General features: G+C 45.5%; 1 protein-coding gene across 1 annotated transcript in view; it reads left to right on the top strand.

Annotated features, from left to right (window-relative positions):
• ttc7a (tetratricopeptide repeat domain 7A) overlaps window positions 1–13306 on the top strand; it is a 67687-nt gene extending 54381 nt beyond the window's left edge. Inside the window, exon 20 of the mRNA XM_035400404.1 lies at window positions 11986–13306. Coding sequence (XP_035256295.1) covers window positions 11986–12204 — 219 coding nt within the window. The 3' untranslated portion in view covers window positions 12205–13306. The remainder of the gene's footprint in view (window positions 1–11985) is intronic.
• Window positions 13307–21774: the final 8468 nt, after the last annotated feature.

The following is a 21774-nucleotide window of genomic DNA, read 5'->3' as shown; positions in this document are numbered from 1 at the left end:
GGCAAATGGCTCTCGATTTCCTAGCGCCTCAGATGTTGTTCTCCTAATTTCCAGATCCTATAATTTCCTGCTTTTTCAGCATTCATAGAAAAAGAAGAATTGAGGTGCTGGAAACCCCAAGTGGAGTGCAGGAGTCTGTGCCCAGTGAAAGGGTATAGATGAGTGATCTTTTCGGCATCGCCTGCGTCTGTATGGCCACGCCTAACCTCTCATTGGTCACCCGTAGTTTTTTTGCTCTACGTCTCAGCTGAATCAATTAACGCCTTCTGCCCCCTACCCCCCTCTCTGCAGACACGCACACACACACACACACGCACACACACACACACACACGCACGCACACACACACAAACACACACACACACACGCACACACACACACACACACACACACACACACACACACGCGTGCGAGGCGTTAGGCGTGGAGCGGATGGTCCGGCCGGGCTCCCTAGCCGCGGATGCGCTGCGTTTGAGCCGCGGAGCGGGGCGCAGACGGGGCCCTGCTGGCGGGCGGGGCTCGTTAATGCAGTCTAATTCCTGACAGGGCGCGCTCAGGGCCCTCGTGGGGTATTGCCGGAGGAGAGGTTGACTCATCGCTGCGGGCCAGCTGGGGGGGATATTTTTGGATCAGGTTCTGGCCCTGCAAATTAGCGAAGCTGAGCTCCGGGGGGTTATTTTCTTGTTTTGTTGTGAGTGTTTTTGTGTTTTCTTAAGGGGCATCGAATTAAAATGGGATTAACTGTTCTGAGCACAGCCTGCATCAGATTTCCTCTGATTTCTCACTTTGATTGATTAATATTGTGGACAGAGTGGCTCTTTGCCCAGAAAAAAGCTATTGGCTCTCTCGCACTCTCTCGTTCTTTCAAATTCAAATTCAAATTCAAGTTGAGCTTTATCGGCATGGGAATACGCTAATTACGTTGTTAAAAGCAGCGAGTCAAAAAAATAGTTCCTTGCTCAATCTTTGAGTTTCCTTTTTGGGAAATAACACTAGTAGTCAGTTTACGTCTTTCAAACTAGTGCACCTAGTTATGTACAAACCAGGAAATGATTGAATCTCCTGTTTATCTTGCAGTTTGCCATCGATTGCCTGTGTCCTCCAATCACTCTGGTTTCCCTCGGCCTTTCTATCTGTGTGTTTTGTGTGTATGTCCACATGCATGTGTGTACACATGTGCGCATGAATCTGTGCGCGTGCGCGTACGTGTCTGTGACAAACAATTCCAGTGCCTGTCCCATGTCATTCTTCTCCAGAGCCTCGTTATCATATCCTCCCTTAGCACCAGTCTGTATCTAAGGCACTGTCATTAGCTGACACCTGTTTGGAAAAATGACATTTAAAAAAAGCTCCGCAATAGCACTTCACTGCAGATGAAATCTTCATCCATTTAATGTCAAAAAAAAGCAACGGATATTATAATCTGGCTTTGGTTCTCAGTCAGCTGTCACTTTTTTATTGTAGTTGAGCCTTTCTATTGTTCGATTGGTGCAGAGTCCAGTTTGACACTTGGACAATCCTGGGTGTGGAACCAATGGTAACGCAGGTTCAGTGGAGGCCCCTCCCAGGGCCGCGAGCCAGCTGGAGGAGAAGGAATGTCATCACAGGGATAATGGAGGAATGATAATATGGCGATTAACGGCATTAGTTGTCTTAGAGAGCATAAGCGTGTTTGAGCGTGCCTGACAGTGCCCCCACTCCTCACTGCGATTAGTCTTACGGAGATATCGTGAGGCGAGTGTGGCCGTGGGTGTGTGTTTGCGCCTGCATGCGGGCACGTGTGTGTGCGTGTGTGTGTGTGTGTGTGTGTGTGCGTGTGTGTGTGTGTGTGTGTGTGTGTGTGTGTGTGTGTGCGTGCACGTAGTGAAGGGCACTGCCACAGTGAGATGTGCTGTAGATTAGTCTTATTGTGAACCTACATCCCTCTGTAGTGACTCACTGCTTGCATAACTTCATCTCTAGAAAACTCCTCTCATTACTTTCAGATAAGCTCTACGGTCTGCAGCCACTTCAGGATTATTCAACGTGTTTCTATTTGTCTGTTGTTGATATGCCGTACATTAGCACGTGATTGTCACACTATTTTGTTTCATTTCCAAGAAATGACTCACGTCATCACACCCGCAGGCTCCTCCCAGGTGCACGGCTCGTCGCCGTTAGTTGCGCCCGGGGCAACCGGGAGCGGGAACGCAAGCAGACCCAGATTTATGCAGGGCTAAGTCCAGGGCGCACATTTTGTTTCTTTTTTTTTTTTTCTTTTTTCTTTTTTCTTGTGCCTTCGCCTTCAGTCGCGGTTCAGAGGCGGCGGCGTGCTTTCTCTCTTTCCGTTTGTTTTCCGCGGGGCCGCCACCGTTACTGAAACTACGCATTTAAGCGCCGCCTATTGTGACGTGGAAGCTTAACTGACTGAACGTGAAAATAAAGCATTTCAAGGTGACGAAGTGGGACGTGTTAGGCCTGAAAATTGCAGGCCAGCTCAGTTAATGACGACTTCGTTGTTCGCTGGTAGGAGCACCTCTGCCTCTCCTATTGCAAGCATCCTGTAGTGTATGGCAAGGCATCTTGCCGTATACATTCCCTGTAATCATATGATGTATAAACAGTTTATAATATCACAGTAAATAAGCCATTTCAATAACAGGCAGCACATCCCTAGGTGAGATGAGAGCCCCTGCGTTGTTGCCTCAGAAACCCTTATATTTCCCAGGGGCCTGAACCCCACACACTCAAAACCCCGTGCTATCAACCAGATTCATTCCTGACGCAGATGCCGTTTGCTTCTTCTCTCTTCCACTGTTTCGCTCACCCATTGTTCCTTCGCTCCGAGTCTTTGCTCTGCCTCTTGTGCTGCCTTGCCTTCTACCTCCCTCTCTCGCTCGCTCTCTCTCTCTCTTTCTCTTGATCTCTCTTTCGCTTTCTGTGTCGATACGGGTGGCTGCAGGCCAGGAAACATTTTCCGCTGATTAGATAATGCAAATACATTATTTATAACACTCAAGTCCTTTTTTTTCCCTGAGCTTTCTGGGATTGCTTAGCAACCAGGAAAATGAATTCTATTGAGCGAGGCCTTGAAGAACCCGAGAGAGGGGAGGATAGAGGGAGCTGAGAAAGCGACAGTTTGCGCGGTGGATGGAGGGGGGGGGGGCGCTGAGGGAAACTACATCGATAGAGGGGGATGGGAGATGTTACATAGAGAGGGAGAAAGAGCAGTGTGAGCGAAGGAGAGATACAGTAAAGGGGTTTCGGGGAAATATTCTGTGTAATACAGGAAGAGGGTAGCTGTAGGATAGGCTTTTGTGTGTGTGTCTTAGTCAGTGTATGTGTGTGCATTGACATGAGAGACAGAGAGAGGGTGAACAGGGAAATATTGTGTGTGTGAGTGTGTGTAAGTGCATAGATAAAGTAAGGTAGAGAGGGACAGTCACAGTACACAACAAAACTATTTAGAGCTGGTGATGCAGGAGCTCCTCTTCTCTGGTCTAAAAAGTGCTCTCCCAATGGCAGGTAGTTCCCCCTTGAGTCATGGTAGGTCTTTCCTTTAGTGTCACATTTCCAGCTGTAAATGATGACAGCCTTCAGTGAAATGCATTCCAAGGACACTGAGCTAAAATCACCTTGGTAACTGCCCAGGCTTTGAGCTTGAAGTGGAATAAAGGCGCATGAACAAAGTTAATACATTAAATCAGTGTTAAATTTAAATTGTCAACATGCCCAGGTTGTGGGCACAAAGAACAAATTAGTAAAAGTAAAAAAGTACAGCAATCTAGATTACAGAAATAGTGCAACCACAAGATTCAGGCCAAACATAATTATTAGCATGAACAACGGTTTAATTGTTAATTGAAAAACACAACCGAATTGAGAGCACTGTGAATGGATGATATGTAAGACTTCTCACTGACAGAATGTTCCTGACATTCTGCAGCTCTGTCAGAATGCAAAGCTGGCCGCCTGGATGTTTGTAATCTTTTTCATGTACTGTAGCTGAGACCTCCACCAATTAAAGTCTGACACATGCACCCACCCCCCAGGCACCTCATATGTAAGCTGTTCTTTTCTCCCTGAGTTTCTCTCTCTCTCTTTCTCCTCTCTTCTCTATCTCTCGCTCTCTCTCTCTCTCTCTGTCTCTGTCTCTCTCTTTCTCTCTGTCTCTCTCTCACACAGCTCTGGTACTTCCCAGAAGTATGGCAGCTTTTATGGAGGTGCCGTCGTGACTATTTGTTTACAGGGAGTGATGTTAAGAGGAGAGGGCTCTCCTGAAAAATTTATGCGAAGGGCTGATGTGAACACACTGAAGAGAGGCAGAAAGAGAGAGGGGGGCAGAAAGAGTGAGAGAGATATCAAATGCATAGAGAAAATACTGAGAGAAAAAGTAAAGGGAGAAAGCAGGCATTAGAGATAATTTGATTAGTGCTGACTCCACTGAAGAGAAAATGATCCCTCCAGGGCTTATCACACTGTGGAGCATGTCACATGACCCCCCCCCCCCCCCACCCCCCCACAAACATACACACACACATACCCATGCACACACACACTTCTAACAGAGGTCAAATGCATTAAAACGTAATTCAATCATATGCAATTCAATCATATTCAGAATATGCAAATTACAAGGCGAATGTCCATTGTGCAAAAAACAAAAACAACAACAAAAAAAAAAAACAGATACCAGATCTTTGGGTCCACGGCAGGGTGGATTGTGACCTCCAGAAAAAACACTCCTCTCCCCTTGGGCCAGATGTGGGTGCGTGGGGGGGGGTGTCATGTGATCTCCTGCTCTCACGTCATGATTGTCCATGTCGAGTGGCATGTGTGCCCCTTGAAGCACGCCCTCACACCGGGGGCCAAGCTGGGCAGCTGGGACCAGGACACGGGTTCTGCGGGAAGGGGGGGGGGGGGGGGGGGGCAGGGGGTTGGGGGTGGCATCACACCTGTTATTTGCTTGGCATGCAGCAGACACATTGACCTAGAAGCACATGGCCCCGTTCCACACCGACACGCACTGCCATGCGCACGCAAGCGCAGACGGTATGCCCACCTACGCACACGCTCACCCCTACCCTCTCTCTCTCTCACACTCACCCATACTCTCTCTCTCTCTCACACTCACCCATACTCTCTCTCTCTCTCTCTCTCTCTCTATCACACTCACCCATGCCCTCTCTCTCTCTCACGCTCACCCATACTCTCTCTCTCTCACACTCACCCATACCCTCTCTCTCTCTCTCTCTCTCTCACAGTCACCCATGCCCTCTCTCTCTCTCACACACTCACCCATACTCTCTCTCTCACGTAAATTACACACTAACAGAAGTGACAGAGGGAAAGGTAATGGTGAGACAGCACGTGTAGCAACGATGGCGGCTGGGGTGGCAGGGTAAAAGAACTGGAATTGCGTTTCCCAGTAACAGCACTTGGTGGCTCTCCTCATCCATTCCTAGCCAGTCTCTGTGTGTGGCAGTGACAGTCATTAAGACTGGTGTCTTAATGTTTTTAAACTTTTGTGTTACTACCTGTGTGTTACTTTCAATGCATTTTGTGCAAAAGTTACTATTTTGTGTTGCAAATACACACTTTATGCGTTACAAACAGGGACTTTTTCCACACAGACTATGTTGAAAGTGACACAAAAGGTGGTGCTCTTAACTAGACATGGAGGTGTGTTAAAAAATAACATGTTATGTGTTTTGTGAGAGTGTATTCTCCTTTGAAGCCTCACATTACAGGCTCTGTGCTGGACAGCAGACTCCAGTCTGGAAGCTGAGCCTTATGCGTGCTCTTGTGAATGCATGCCCTGTCTTACTAATCTGCAGATCTATGTACCATGTAAAAAAAACAGCTAAAAGCAGCAACATTTGTGGTGTTCCGGGCTGTTTTTTATCTTTAAGGTAATCAAGGTTGGTTGGGTGTGAGACTCAGTACCTCTTTCTGTGTGTGGGAAACGCTCTTAAACCCGAGGTGTGCTGTTCCATTAGCCAGCCGCAGCCCGAAGCTGAACCGTATCACGTTATAAATGGCTGAGTGAGGTGCAGGAGTTGCAGTGACCCAACTGTGGCTGGCTTCATAACTGGACATCATTGTGTGTGTGTGTGTGTGTGTGTGTATGTTGGTTTGTGTGTGTGTGCAGTATGTGTATATTCGATAGTGTGTGTCGCTGTATTTGTACTATGGGAGCACATGAGCGCTCTTTCTGCTCTTGCTGGCTGTAATGGTCATACAGCAGAGCTGAAATGAAGCCCAGATCCTTAATGTCGCGCCTGTTTTCCCCTCTCCTCTGAAGATGCAGCAGAGCTCTGACTCACTAATTAAATTCAGTGATTAAACTCAAAGGGGACGCAGGGCCTCGCTGTCACTGTGAGGGTTGCCAGATCGGGCTAGTTCACCCCCCGTGGTTTGGGGGGGGTCACCCTTTGTGTGACCCTCCCTCCCGTGGCCTGGCCCGGCTGACAGACGGGCTGATGCGCACGTGGCTGAGAACAGTAAACCTCCTGGCAGCCCATCTGTCTGTCACTCTTTTTCCCTCATCGCTGCACCCCCTGGTTAATAGAGCTCCCCCAGGCCTGATTCAGCTGGGGGTGCTTCTCAGTGTGGTGTTACCCTCCCCGGTGGCGGTTATAATATCTGCCGTCACTCGACGAGCCGCGCCCTGTGGGTCCAGACCCCACGGAGGCACGCGGAGCCTGAGCGCGCGGTACATTTCTGGGGTTTGTGCGTGGGTCTGATCGTCATGGCTACCAGACCCCACCCAGAGATAAAGGCCAGGTGAAGGACGGCCTCTCTGCACAGCTGCAGCCAGTGATCACTGACATGTGCTCACGGGCCTTGGTCCATCTGTCAGCTATAACAGCTCTAATAAGTGCATGCATGCTTGTGTGCATGCGTGCATGCGTGCGTGTGTGCGTGCATGCCTGCGTGTGTGTGTGTATGTTTGTGCGGGTGTGTTTGTGCATGCTTGTGTAGGTGCTCGGGTTTGTGCACGTGTGCATCTGTATGTGCACACGTATGCGTGCATGCACGTGTGTGTGTGTATATGTGCATGTATTTGCATGTCCTTTACGTACAGCACTCACCTGTAAGCGCCATCACAGACCCCAGGGGGCCTGTGGCACCAGTGGGGGAAAGGTTATGGTGGCAGACTCTGATGGGCGTGCTGGTTTGGCTGAGCGCAGGTAATTGTTACTGATCCAATCAGGGCTCAGATCTGTGCCTAATGGAATTATGGGGCTGAGGGCCAGGCTGGCATTTATCTGCGGGCACCACTGGCTGTGAGCCTGTGCTGCTCACTCTCTCTCTCTGCCACTCCTCCTCTATCTCTCTCTCTCTCTCTCTCTCTCTGTCACTCCTCCTCTCTCTCTCTCTCTCTCTCTCTCTCTCTCTCTCTGACACGCCTCCCTCTCTCCCTCTCTCTCTCTGCCACTCCTCCCTCCCTCTCTCTCTTCCACTCCTCCCTTTCTTTCTCTCTGTCTCTATCTTTCTGCCTCCTTTTCTCTCTCTCACAGTGTAATTCAATCCAATTCTAAATGCATTATTGGCATGACGTTTGCATATGTTTACAAAATCAGACCCGAACATTATGTTTTTGAAGTATATTCAGACCACATTTTTTTCACACTCTCACATATTAAATATGAAATTAATGTGTACACACAACATGTAGTCCACACTAAATAAAATAGAATGTTAATGCATGATTGAAATAAAATTCAATTAGTTGTTTATGTTGCAAACACATTGTTCCTGATGTCTCGCTCGTAAAGATATTTATGTATCTGCAGAGTGCTTTTGCGGGCAACAGACACTTAGCCTGGACTCTTTTATGGGATGTGAGCACTGTTGCTTGTAACAGGTGTAGCAAACAATGCATTTATAATGAATTTGATTATGAATTGACATTCATTTTCAGCTCTATTATTTATCATCACCTCAGGGAGATTATTTTTGCATTTAGTGCAAATCCACAAATGTTGGTGCACAACATGGACACACGAACAGCAAATAAACAACAACAACAACAACAACAACAACAAAACATGCAGGGGGGAATGTGTACAATATGTTTTATTTGCTGCGACCAGCCTGCTGGTCTATTTGACCCACTCACTCTGTTTTTCTCTATGCTGTTGTGGCATTTAAAGGCATTTAGAGAGTCAGGATAAAAGAGCTCTTGAAACGGTTACACCTAGTTGCTAGTTGTGGGTGCCCTGAAGAAGGAACATTGACTCCTTCAAACCGGCAACCCCTGTGGACCTGCAGCCTCCTGTAAGCAGCTCATTGGCTGCTGCTGGCCTCCTCACTCCCCTCTCAGTTGCTCAGCTCTGTGAGTCTGTGTTCACTGCGTGAACTGGACTGTGTTCTTGGCTGTGAGTGAATATACGAAAAGAGTATTGTACCTTATCAAACCTGCGTTTTGTAGTTGTTCCAGTGACCTTGATATTCACTTTTGAATGTCGCTTTGGATAAAAGCGTCTGCTAAATAAATGTAATGTAATGTAATGTAAATGTTCAGTTAAGACCCTGTAATCATCCAGACCAGAACGAGCATAGAACTGACGTCCTCCCGTTTTGCACACTGTCACACGGCAGGCAGCCCGACGCACACTGCCGATGCTCGTGTTTGTTTAGTGCTGGAAGCTTCGACTGCCCCAGCTTTTGTTTTTGAATTGGATTCTCATGCGCTCATCTGAAATGCATTCTCCTCGTAGGAAATGGGGAATTTTAACACTTTGATTCCGGCACCTGTGGTACACGAACTAGGTGTGAAAGCGTGGGGAACTGGCTCAGCAGAAACCATCTGTTCTCCCTGCAGTCACTATGTGGGGGAGATGGGCACTCACTCCATACTCGTACACACACACACACACACACATACACAAACACGTGCACACACACACACGCACACACTCACACACACAAACAAGCACACACCCTCACACACACCTACACATACATAAGTACACATGCATAGACATACACGCACGTACGCACACACACCCACACATGCAAGCACGCACACAGACATGCACACACAGATCCCGTATCCAGATCCAGATCCAAGCGAAGGACTGAAGCGTAAAACACAGTGAATGCTGGGTAGGAACAGTGGACAGTCTGGCCTGGTGCTGTGTCATCGGCAGACACGCTGGCTGAGAGCCCTGCACTTCCCTGCATTGATGCAGCATAGTCCTGTGATTGACAGCCGCAGTGCGCTCTGTTTGTTCTCTTACTTTTCTCCCTCCCAGACCAACCAAATAACTCACACACCTATCCCCCTCACCAGAGGAAACATGCCCCCACCCCCAGCCACATGACTAAAGAAAATGTTTCAGGAGAAATATTTGCTCTTTATATCCTGAAAGTCCAAAAATGAAAAACTGCTTTTGACCTTTAAAATGCTGCCTGAATCTTCAGCAGGTAGAAACTACAATTGTGCTCTATAATATGCTCATACCTCAGTCTTTTTATTTAGCTGAAGTATCTTGCGCTTTTTTGGCATGACTGTGATTTGCCTGTTACACAAACAGCACACTCACACAAACATGCACTCACTCATACACAAACACAAACACAAACACACACACACACACACATACACACACACACACACACGCACAGATCAGATACTTGTGCTTGCCGCCTATTAAAACACCATTTCTCTTCACAGAGAACACCCTGTATATTGTGTTAGCCTTGAGGTAATGAATCTTTCCTCAAAGAGTGTTTCCTTCTTCTATCCTTCAATTCCACACATAAACACGTACTGTGCCGAAAGAGCAGAGAAGTACTGAGAGAAACAGATAATGGCTGGGGATGAAAGAGAGAGAACAAAGAGAGATAAAATGAGGGAATGAGAGGTGGAAGGCAAGTGACAGGGTGAAAAACAGAGAAAATAAATGTTTGGAAGAAGAACAGAGGCAGGAAGAGAGAAGGAACAATCCTGTCTCAAAATGGCCTCAGTGCTTCAGACAGCACTCAGTCTTAGCCCAATTAATGGAATCTGTGTGTGTGTGTGTGCGCGTATGTATCTATGCGCGCACGTGTGTGTGTGTGTGTGAGTGTAGGTGTGTGTGTGTGTATGTATCTATGCACGCACGTGTGTGTGTGTGTGTATATGTGTGTGAGTGTAGGTGTGTGTGTGTATGTATCTATGCACGCACGTGTGTGTGTGTGTGTGTATATGTGTGTGAGTGTAGGTGTGTGTGTGTATGTATCTATGCATGCACGTATGTGTGTGTGTGTATATGTGTGTGAGTGTAGGTGTGTGTGTGTGTGTATGTATCTATGCGCGCACGTGTGTGTGTGTGTTTACGTATATTGCATTTTTGAGTACGTGCGTATTTTCCTGTGTGTTCTCGTGTGCGTGTGAGTTTGTTACTGAGCGATTGCAATTTGATGAAAGGCGGGTAGAAGTGCTATTGTATGGTGGTGTTTGTTGTCTGCATGTATGTTGTTACAGCAGCAAAGGGTGGACCAACTCCATATTAATGCACATAATATTGGATGTTATGTTTGATATCTGGTGTCCACATACTTTTGGCCATGTAGTGTATCACTATTTTAAATGTTGAATTGCGTGCCAGGATTTGGCCAATTTTCGGGCTGAAAAATACTTTTTTTGGACCTTTTGGTTAAATATTGAATGCCAGTGTCAGGTTACATGTATTTCCCCAAAACACCAGGTAGTCCACTTGCAAAGTGGCCAGTACCAATGTCTTTTTATTCACTGAATTCCCAGCGCAATAAAAGATGCATTCTGATCATACCAAGGAACCGGGAATGAAATTAAAGTGCCTTGTCGTATGACCCAGCGACTTCCATTTTCAATAGAGGAGGCGCTATACTGCGACATTTATTTTTGGTTTACAACGTTGAAACGTTGAAAGGAAAACAGCTGCAATAAAGACAAGATGCATTTTTTCCCTTTCATATTCAAATGTTAAGTTTCACGCTCAAATGTTTTTGTTCAATTGAAATAGCATTCAAATGTCGAACCATCGTTTGACAGCCCTACTGCACACGCGCATGCTCTGTATGTTAGCGGAATTGTTTTACGTGTTTATCTCTATAGTCAGGCAGCTGGGCTGCCTCCCCCCCTCCCCGCCCTGCCCCCCACCCCTCATACAGACAGCTGTCTGGCCCAGAGGAGGGGGCTGGAGAATGGTGTGAAAACAGAGGCCTCTCAGATGACCCTGGGAGCCTGTCTCTCTCTCTCTGATTATTCGCACTATGCTTTGGCTGCGTTTCCCAGTGTAGGCCCGCAGTTCAGCCCCTGAGTGAGACGTGTTCTCAAAGGGCCACAGCCTGCCAGTCTGACTGCCTGCTGCCTCTGTGTGTCATCGGTTCAGTTTAATAGTGGGGGGGGGGGGGGGCTTCTGCTGTCTCAAACACTCTCTGTCCCGTCTCGGACACTTCCCCAGAACTTCTGAAACAAAGCAGCTGTGTGTGTTCTGAAGAGCAGCTCTGTGATTTGGAACACAATTTGTGTTCTTTGCACAATGTAGTATCCCTCCTGACCTAGGGGGAGGGGGGGAGGTCAGGATCAGGTTTGCCCCAGGAGACTGGTATATGGCCTTTTTGTGTTCTCACTATGGGTTGCATATAGTCTGTTACGATTGTAATGAAACGTTATGCACCTCTTTCTCTTCCCCCTGCTCCTCTCTGTCTCCCATCATCCTTTCTGTCTGTTCTCCCCACTTTCATCCTTCCCTCCATCACCCTGCACTTCTCTCCATTCTCTTGGCCATTCTTATTCCACCCCTCCCTCTCTCTGGTACTATTTTCCTTCACTCCAACCTGAACTTTCACTGCATCCCTCACTCACCCTTTCTCCTCCCCCACTCCTTCTCATCCCTTTGCTCCTTCCTTTCTTCTCCTCCTATCTTTACCCTCGTTTTCCATCTCACGCTAACTCTCCATGCATCTATATCTCTCCTCTCTGCTCTGTCCCCCTCTCTCTTCCCCCTCACCCTGGCCTGTCCCACGCAGGGAAAGCTGCTGGTGCGGATGGGGAGGGTGAGTTTAGGGGAGAAGGTGCTGCGGGACGCGGTCCAGGCCCAGAGCACGGCGCACGAGGTGTGGAGCGGCCTGGGGGAGGCGCTGCAGAGCCAGGGCAGCAGCCAAGCGCCCGACTGCTTCCTCACCGCCCTGGAGCTGGAGGCCAGCTGTCCCATCAGGCCGTTCACCGTCATACCACGGGAACTGTGAGTGGGGGCAGCCGAACAAGCCGCGCCTCTCCATCTCCAGAGGCCTGTGAACGTCACCTGTCACACACCACGCATCACAGCAACCCGAGGACACGCCCACAACTGCATTTACTTCCTATCTGGACATCCTGCGCCTTGTTACCATAGTTATATGCAAATTGAATGACCTCATGGAGGGTGTCTGAAGCAGCTCTCTTTTTACACACGTTTGTTGGGCTGGGTGTTTACCAAAGCTCAGCGGCAGCTGTAGGGTTTAACGCGCATCCTTCTGGACTCACAGTCAGGTCTCCTACATTTGTCACCACCGAGTAGTCAGATATTTCGTTTCGTAGACCTCTTCTGAAATCAGCTCAGTCGTGAGGTAGGGAGTGCCCGTGTGGCAGAGGAAGGTGCGGCTGTTTCCTTGGGCACACTCACAGGGGAGAATGAATACATTCTCAATCCATCCTTCCTCATTCCTCCTCTTCTTCAGGGTCATTAAAAGCCCCTCCAGCCTACCAGTAATGAAGGGAACAGTGTACAAAACAGGAGTCAGTAGGAGCAATTATACCAAAGAGGCATACACACACACACACACACTCACACACACACCTCCTCAGTCCTGCACGTCTCAGAGAAAAGCATACACACACACACACACACACACACTGCCTCAGTCATGCACAGCTCGCATACACACATGCACACGTGCACGCACTCTCAGGGATGCTGTTTATGCAAACTTGCACATATTTTCCTCTCAATCTCTGCTTGAAGTTAATCACTGTTCATATGTTTTTTGGCATTATTGTTGTGCCGTTTTAAATGTTTTAAACTTTTATTGATTGTTCCGTCAGTCTTGTTTTTCCATAAACAGTATTTTAAAATATGATTTGTATTTGATCAATAACAGTTGAGTTTTAATCAATTACAAATTAAAAATAAATATACCAGTCGGTATATGTCATGATTTGCCTACAAGGCCTTTTACCACAAAATTTGAACACCTGAATTCCATTTAGATCTTGGGTTGACTTAATTGTGGTCCTGAATGACTTTGCATTTCTGAAATCTTAATGTTATTTCATACCTGTATAATAAAATGCAGTTATTCCAGCTTCAAATGCTAAAGCAGTGATTTCAGGTTTATCTCCAAACAAAAAACTACAGCCATTTCAACAGAATCATTAAGCTAAGAAGATTTCAGTGTCCAAGCACTGAACTGCTATCTTTTAGGTTCCCTTCAGTATGAGTGATCCTGACTGCAGCCTGGTGCGTTTTGGGTAATTTTCTCCTTCCCCTTTTCCTATGGATGTAGTCTGGGTATTGGTGCCAAAGGACCCCTTGTTCTGTGGTGCAGGGCAGCGTGGGGTGCGCATCAGCTGATGTTGTGTGGTTGCCCAGCAACCAGCTATTGTTTTGAGTAACTGGGGCAGGCCAGGAGGTCTGCTGTGCACAGTGGAAAGTGTCTGACCCGGGGTGACACAGCAAAGGGGACCATGTGCTGGGCAGGGGCCCACTTATCGCCAACACCCTGAGAGAACAGCAGGCCTCTGATAAAGCCTGTGTGTGTGTCTGTGTGCATGCCTGTGGGTGTGTGTGTGTGTGTATGTGTATGTGTTTGTGTGTGTGGGTGTAGGTGTGTGTGTGTCTGTGCATGCCTTTGGGTGTGTGTGTGTGTATGTGTATGTGTGTGTGTGTGTGTGTGTGTGTGTGTGTGCATGTCTGTGGGTGTGTGTGTGTGTGTGTGTGCATGCCTGTGGGTGTGTGTGTGTATGTGTATGTGTTTGTGTGTGTGGGTGTAGGTGTAGGTGTGTGTGTGTCTGTGTGCATGCCTTTGGGTGTGTGTGTGTATGTGTATGTGTATGTATTTGTGTGTGTGTGTGTCTGTGTCTGTGTGTCTGTGTGCATGCCTGTGTGTGTGTGTGTGTGTGTGTGTGTGTGTGAATGCCTGTGGGTATGTGTGTGTAGGTGTGTGTGTGTGTGTGTGTGTGTGCATGCCTGTGGGTGTGTGTGTGTAGGTGTGTGTGTGTGTGTGTGTGTGTATTTTTGTACGCGTACGTGTGCTGCTCAGCTCAAGGTCGTATTGTTTTGTTTTTGTCTGTAGGCTTTGCTTTCATTTGTTTTTGTGCCAATCGATGATACATTTCCTTGAATCAAGAACAAAGAAAGAAAGAAACTGTGTACTAGAGCTCTGAGCAATGACTGAGCAATGTAGTAACGAGTTCCTCTGTGGGGTATCTGCAGTTTTGCACATTCAGTAGTTGCCTGTGTGGAGTGTGTGCATGCATGTAAGGGAGTTGTTTTCTTTCTTTTTGTGTGGCTAATGCTAATCGTTGTGCTGTTCTGTGCTTTATGTTCCATTGAAGGAACACAACCTTTTATTATTTTAAAGAGAAAGTTCATATGCTAGCCCATCTGTATTGGGTGCATTCTCCTGCTCTCTGGGGATGTTGTCCATTTGAGTGTGTTGGATTTGCATGATTTTCCGGCAGTCTCTCAGGAAAGAAATCCAAAGGGAAAAGATAAAGAAGTTCTGGTCAGAAAAATAAGCCGAATGGACATTCGCTTTTCACCCAGTTTTCACTGTTAATCACATATTTGCTTTTGTACAGGAAAAAAAATAATTTAGATACCACTGCTTGTCTTCATATTTTTCTTGCTTTCGAATGTGGGTCAGGTACAAAGAAATGGGTTGTGCCTGAATATAAACATTCAAATCCATAACGGTGTATTTTGTGGTGACTAGGACATGGCCAGTTGCCCTTAGAAACAGATACTGACCAAACCGCCCTCCTCTGAAAGGGGAGGGGCTCCCCAGACCGCAGAGACCGAGCCTTCCCGGCCTTCACGTGGTGCCTCGTTAAACCTTAATGTCGTCAGAGACGGAGCCGAAATAAGTGCGTTCAGTGCCATGTTTGTACACCGACGAGGATGGCCTCATGAATTATGCAGACTTCTCGGTGCTGCTGAGAGAACATGAGAGAAATCTTGAGTACCGCTAACCGGGTCGAGAACAGCCCACGTCCTGGGTCCAGGAGAGGTGAAGCAGCGTGTAGCAAGCCGCCATCGGGACGCGCGTCTTCCTCCGGAATAGGCCACTCCCATTGGCTGGTCACAGTTGGGCTGTCACTCATTAAACATTAACACTTATTAAACTTTCATCTCTTACTAAGTACTGCCACTATTGTAAAAACAGGCTTTCTCAAAATGGTCCCATTGCAGCTTCAGCAGACCTTTACCTACAATATATTTAGCATTTTATTAAAATCTGTTTCTTATATTTTTAAATGTGTATGTTAATATGCTATTATTATTATTATTATTATTATTATTATTATTATTATTATTGGATGTCCCCACCCCCCATAAACATCAGGCTTCAGTTTTGTGAGTTACACATATTCTTGAACACAGACCAGTGGATCTGGCCTGTCAGGAATGTGTTGTTATTCATTGTAAGCATAGCAAAGAACGTGATTTATAATTTACTTGCATTGCAGATGCATTTATTCTGAAAGGCAGGCAGGGCCACCATTTTAATATTCTATTCAAGTCTACATTCAATATTCAACAGTGTACGACTGCACAAAACATTTCCTGAAGCAAGACAGGTTACATCATTCAAGTACACAGTAACATTGAATATTAAACCTACATCTTTCACGTGACAAAATTAGATGATCATCCACAATGATGTGTTTTCCTAGCTTTCATTGTAAATGATAGTAATGAAATTAAAGAAGACAGGCGGTAATTAATAAAGGGCCAGAAAGTCAAAGCAGATCTGGGTGTAGATATTGAATCTGTATTAAATTAAATTTAAAGTTGACATTTAAAATGTTTTAAATGGTAAGACGTACATGGAATTTGTAATGGCAACACAGGCAGAAATGAAATCAGATAAATAGTCAGATTAGAATAGTTTGACTTCTGATCTTCTGATTCTATGGCAGTGGTAACCAACCGTATTCCTGGAGATCCACCATCCTGTGGGTTTTCACTCCAACCCTAACAAAGCACACATCATTCAACAGCTAGATATTTAATTGATCTGCTAATGAGTAGAATCAGGTGTCCCAAATTAAGGTTGAAATGAAAACCTACAGCACGGTAGGTCTTCAGGAACAGGGTTGGTTACCACTGTTCTATAGCTATGCTTTTATCTTGGACAAAAATGGCTGCCTAACTTGGATACTTTGGTAAATTACTTGGTCTGCGCTATGCTTCAATTGCTTTGAATTATTTTTATGAGTAGCGCCACTGTATTCATATTACCCTTGCAAACTTAGACCATGCGAACTGAATAAATGATGAGTCATTTTATCATGCATATTCAAACAATATATGCATTATTCATTGTTATTATCTTGAGTGGAATTTATTCGGCGGCTCTGAAGTGCAAAACACGAGTACAAAAAACAAAACCACAAAAAGAAAAACGAGCAGGCCGGAGTTGCAGACGTAACATAAAATAAAATAAAAAAATAGAAAAAAACATAAAAGTGGCGTACTTACAGAAATGTGTCATACTGGTCACAGTATCATGGAATTCTTGACGTGGTTTGCTGAGCTTAAAGGGATAGTTCTCTTTCCGGGGTTTTTGATACTATTTCTGCATGTTTGCTTGTTTTTGATTGCCACACGCAGTGTTTTGTGAGAAGCTTATTTAGAGAAGTCTTTGACCTGCTGGCTATACCGTGACAGGTATTGAGTACTTGTGGTGTGAAGCAAGAAAATGTACTTCAGTTACATCCAAGTATCCTGTTCAGCTACATTGCATTACCAGAGACTGAGCATATGATCACATTAATTTTATTAATTAATTTTATTCACAATTACAAACATTAATATCAGCGTTCAGATCTTCCGGTGCAATCTCACGTTGCATCTTCCATGGGAAATAGTTCTAACCGAAAATAATATTAAGCAGAATTTAGAAGAATAATTGGGTAATACACGTACTTATGGCCTCTGGGGCATACCATCTCTGCACAAGCTGTTTCGGAGTTAAATGATGCAAACTATGCCAATAATTCAACAATACTGGGAACAGCATGATGCAGTTCTCTAATTAAGCCCCTTTCTCTTTTTTTATGTTGCATGTATTTCAGGCCCCCATGTTTTTCTTTTTGCATGTTTTGTATTTCTATTGCGTGCTGTGAACTTCAGCGTGGAAGATAACGGTCTCTTTCCTCTCTCACACACGCACACACACACGCGCACGCACGCACGCTGACACATAAACACAATAGGGTTTCTGAGCTCCGTTAAGCTCCCAATAAACACGCGGAGCAGAAAATCACTCCACCAAATCGAGCGCTGGCGGGCGGTGCCAGGTTTTGATAGGAGCCGCCTGATCCAAATCCATGTGGTGACAGTTCTGCCCATTGTCCATTCTTTTCTTTTGTGGTGCTTTTCCGTTCTAAGGGGGCTGACAAAAATGATCATTCAGGATTGTTCTCTGAGCGTCAGGCAGGAGAAACACACACGTCTTCTTATTCTTTTGATTATCCCCCCCCCCCCCCCCCCTTCCCAATTTGATTAATTCGCTATTTGTTTTTTTGTGCGGGGGTAGGGACTGGATTCTGAGGAGCTGGCTGGCTCCTGCTGTCGTCAGTGCGTTCGCCTCCTGGTCGTCCAGGCTCTTTCCGCCGAATTGTCGGCGCACTCGTTATAGCACAAGCTCGTTAGTGCATGGCGACAACCGCCTGCCCTGGTTACGTAATCCGCAGGCAGAGCTGTTACATAAACACTGATATGTTTTGGGTTCTCGCAAATGGCAGGTTTTCCAGGCTGATGCTCGACTGTGAAAACCAACAACAAAAAAGACATACACATGAGCATACACATACATACATACATACACACATACACACATACACACATACATACATACATACATACATACACATACATACACATACACACATACACACATACACACATACACACATACATACACATACACTCACACACACGCACACACACACAGAGTCACTCTCAAAAAAAAGAGTCAGTTGAGGACGCCTGTTTGGGGGATGAATAAACTAATATGGTTGCATAAATCTTTTAAGATCATTGACACAATTTCGGGAGCGAACATTTCGGCACAATTAGCAGACGCGCAATGCTTTGATCAAGTTGTTCCGGCCAGAGATGATTCGGAGTGGGAGTGGTGTCCATGGCAACAGCGCGATGGTCACTACCCTGTGTGTTCCCAGGGTAGGCATGTGGATGCCACGCCCTTGGTTCAGGAAAAAGGGGGAGGAGAGGGGTGCATTTTCAATGCGCAAAACAGCTGCAAAATGCATTCTGCAAGTGAATGCACGGGGCTGAAATCAACAACATTGCAAAACATCTTCAGTACTCGGCCTTGTCTGCCTTGTCTTCTGCAAGCTACCTCAAGAAATAATGAAACTAAAGCGAGTGATACTAAAGAAGCAAAGACAGCATATGAGCTGCCTAGCCACTAATAATGTAAGTGCTACCACTAGAGCTGCAAATTTAACTTGAAATGCAATTCAAATGTACAGCCATCGGCTATTAAAATAAATATGTACTTAAGACAAAAAGGTAGCCCTCTGTTATAAATGTCCTTCATCGCAGCAGAAAATTAAATACATATGTTTAGAAAGTAAATGCACTGCACATCCTGTCCAGAGTTTTTTCCCAAAAGTTCTGATGATTCAAAAGTCATATTAGTATATTCATCATACAGGCTGTTGTTAATTGCAGTAGTCTTACATCATGTTCACAACACTCCAATAACACAGCACATTGAATGTGATTTCAGATGATTGGAGGCTGTGGAAAGCGAGAGAGTGGGTTTTCTTGTGCATTGTTCTTCTTTGTGCCCACAGACATTCTCTGCATGCTGTGGTTCGACTGAAGGTGCATGTGCATTGCACGCTGTATGCTGAAAATGTGACCCAGCCTCTTTCTCCAAAACAGTGCCCGCAAGGCCACTGAGCCTGATGGGGTAACACTGAAGTTCTAACTTTGCTCTGGAGCACATTAGCATATGTTCATTTGGCTTATAGTTTACTGGCCCACACTGGCCTGTCTGCGGACCTCCAGCCCTATAAGGGACAGGCACTAGAGCCCAAGAGCACAGGAGCTGTGAATAATAGATTTTACTGCGCATCCGGAGACAGTGTTCTAGAAAGATCTGTGTTTTTCCATCTCCCCTCATTAAGCCTTACATAACCACGCTGTAAAAATAGGCTGAGATGTTAAAGCATGTATAAGTGTAACTTCAATTAAGTGGAAGAATTTAATTAGACTGAACTGCAAAAAATAAATAAATAAAAATATCTGACAAGGAAAAGCAACAGTAATGATCACAGCTGTGAATGTGTTCCTTCCTGTTTTTATGTCATTTTGATACCCTTGCTTTTTATAGAAGCGCACAGAGGGTACTGTAATTCTCTGTTAAACTGGTGTGAAGAGCGTGCCTTCCTCCTCTGTAACCATGACGATTAGCCATAAGGTGTCATGAGTGTTGCTTTCCCAGTGCTGTCATGGTGCCGGCTGTCTGTTCAGGGGAACACGTATATGATGCCTTATTCGTATGTGACATCGCCCAATCATGTCTCTGAGTATATCAGGGCATGTCCCCAGGTGTATATTCAGGTGTGTGTCCCTGGTGTGTATCTAGGTATGTTACCCAGCTGTATATCTAAGTGTGTCCCCAGGTGTGTATCTGGGTGTGTCATCCAGGTGTATATCCAGGTGTGTGTCACAGGTGTGTATCCAGGTGTCCCCCCCAAGTTGTGTAACTAGGCGTGTCTCCAGGCCTGTTTCGTCCAGGTCCTCTGGTAGCCCTGACTCTTCCTCGCAAGGAGGTAGTGTCACTGTGCAGGGGGCATCTCTCTCACTCTCTCACGTGCACATGCTCAGTAGGTCACAGTGCTATACTGCCTGTCTCTTACCCAGCAGTGGCAGAAGCATGGAGAAAACTAATGGCTGCCACCACAGGCTGAAAAAGACTGTTTTGGATACGTCTCTGGGGTATTAGAGCAAAAACGCAATGAATGCAGGCTGTCTGTTAGCTGTCAAATGGAGAGATGTCAAGCCGTGTCACTTCTCAAAGGTCTTCTTGTGACTCATTGACAGCCCTCCAAGCGACAGGCTCTCGTGTTCACCCCACCATTTTGTGCTTTAGCCAGAGCTTAGGCTGAACACGCACATGCATGTCTACATGCACACACACTCATACACACACACAGTCACTCACATAAAATAGTCAATTGAGGACAGCTGTTTGAGGGATAAATACACTAATAAATAAACTGAACAGATTTTTCCCTTTCCTTCAAGACTGAAATTAATTTTGACCAGACAGCTGAACTCTGGCTAATCAATTGGTCTTTATCCCGGAGTGGGAAAGGATTGATTTGTTTAAGTTGTGATTGAACCGCTCTCGGTGATGTCATAATCAAACAGTTGCAGATAAATTGCCATTAAACTGCATCTGATTTGGATAGCACATTTATGAACAATAACAAAACCTTTCCTTGTAAGGTTTTTCTTTAGCTGCCTAACCTCATGCTGTCTTTTCTTTACGTCCTCTACTGTTCATTTTATTGTACCTAAAGAATTCATTTTCTATGTGATGTCAGCCAGAATGTTTGTCCTCCTCGTCCTCTCCAGTAGACAGTATCGCTATGCTGTAATACGGCGTGAAGCTGTCGCTACCTCGTTGACCATTACCTATATTTCCGGATCTGTAAATTTAAGTTTCTTTGTCATGTGGTTCCCGTGCTACTTGTGCCTGGTTGCTTCATACCCATTTCTTAGTGCCTTGTAATATGGATGTGTGAGCATGCCATAGTATTTCTGACCGTTTATATGGGTATCTCATTCCGCAAAATTGTGAATGAGGATGTTTAATTTATTGGACTGTATAAATACAGTCTTTGTAAATCATTCGTTAATTAATCAGTATCTGTGACCACAACAGAGCCGCAATATAGCAGATGTTTTTACGCTGCGGCTGTTTCCTTAAGTAAATCTGCCCGTTAGATTATTGTGTGCAGTTATGGGGACCATACTACAAGAGGCTCTGGAAAAGGTTCAAAGAAGGTCAACCAAATTAGTTCCTGGTATGAAAGGTAAAATTTACAAGGAAAAACTTAAAATGCAGATTTCTTCAAGTCTAGTAAAAGGAGACTCGGGGGCGATTTGATTGAGGCTTTTAAATTCATAAAAGGCTTTAACAAAGGGAACTGCAAGATATTTCTAATGTTGAATTTTGTTAGTACAACGAGGGGGTTAAATGGAAATTAGCAAAAGGTTTCTTCCTAAAAGCATTAGGAAGTATTTTTTCACACAGAGATTAGTCACTGTGTTGAATAGCTTGCCAGGTCATGCAGTACAGGCAGAAACTTGGGAGGTTTTCAAGAACAGGCTTGATATGGCACTAGATACTATCTAGTTGTAGGTAAACCGAGCACTAGGTACACTTTAGTGGTAAATGGTGAGCATTGTTGGGCTGAATAACCTATTTTTATCATTACATTATGTTATATTATGCTATGTTATGTTATGTTGTGTTATGTTGTGTTGTGTTGTGTTATGTTATGTTACG

This window comes from Anguilla anguilla, chromosome 18 (genome assembly GCF_013347855.1).
Source record: "Anguilla anguilla isolate fAngAng1 chromosome 18, fAngAng1.pri, whole genome shotgun sequence".
NCBI lineage: Eukaryota > Metazoa > Chordata > Actinopteri > Anguilliformes > Anguillidae > Anguilla > Anguilla anguilla.
The sequence above is the reverse complement of the archived record's forward strand: the minus strand, read 5'-3'. Positions and strand labels throughout refer to the sequence as shown.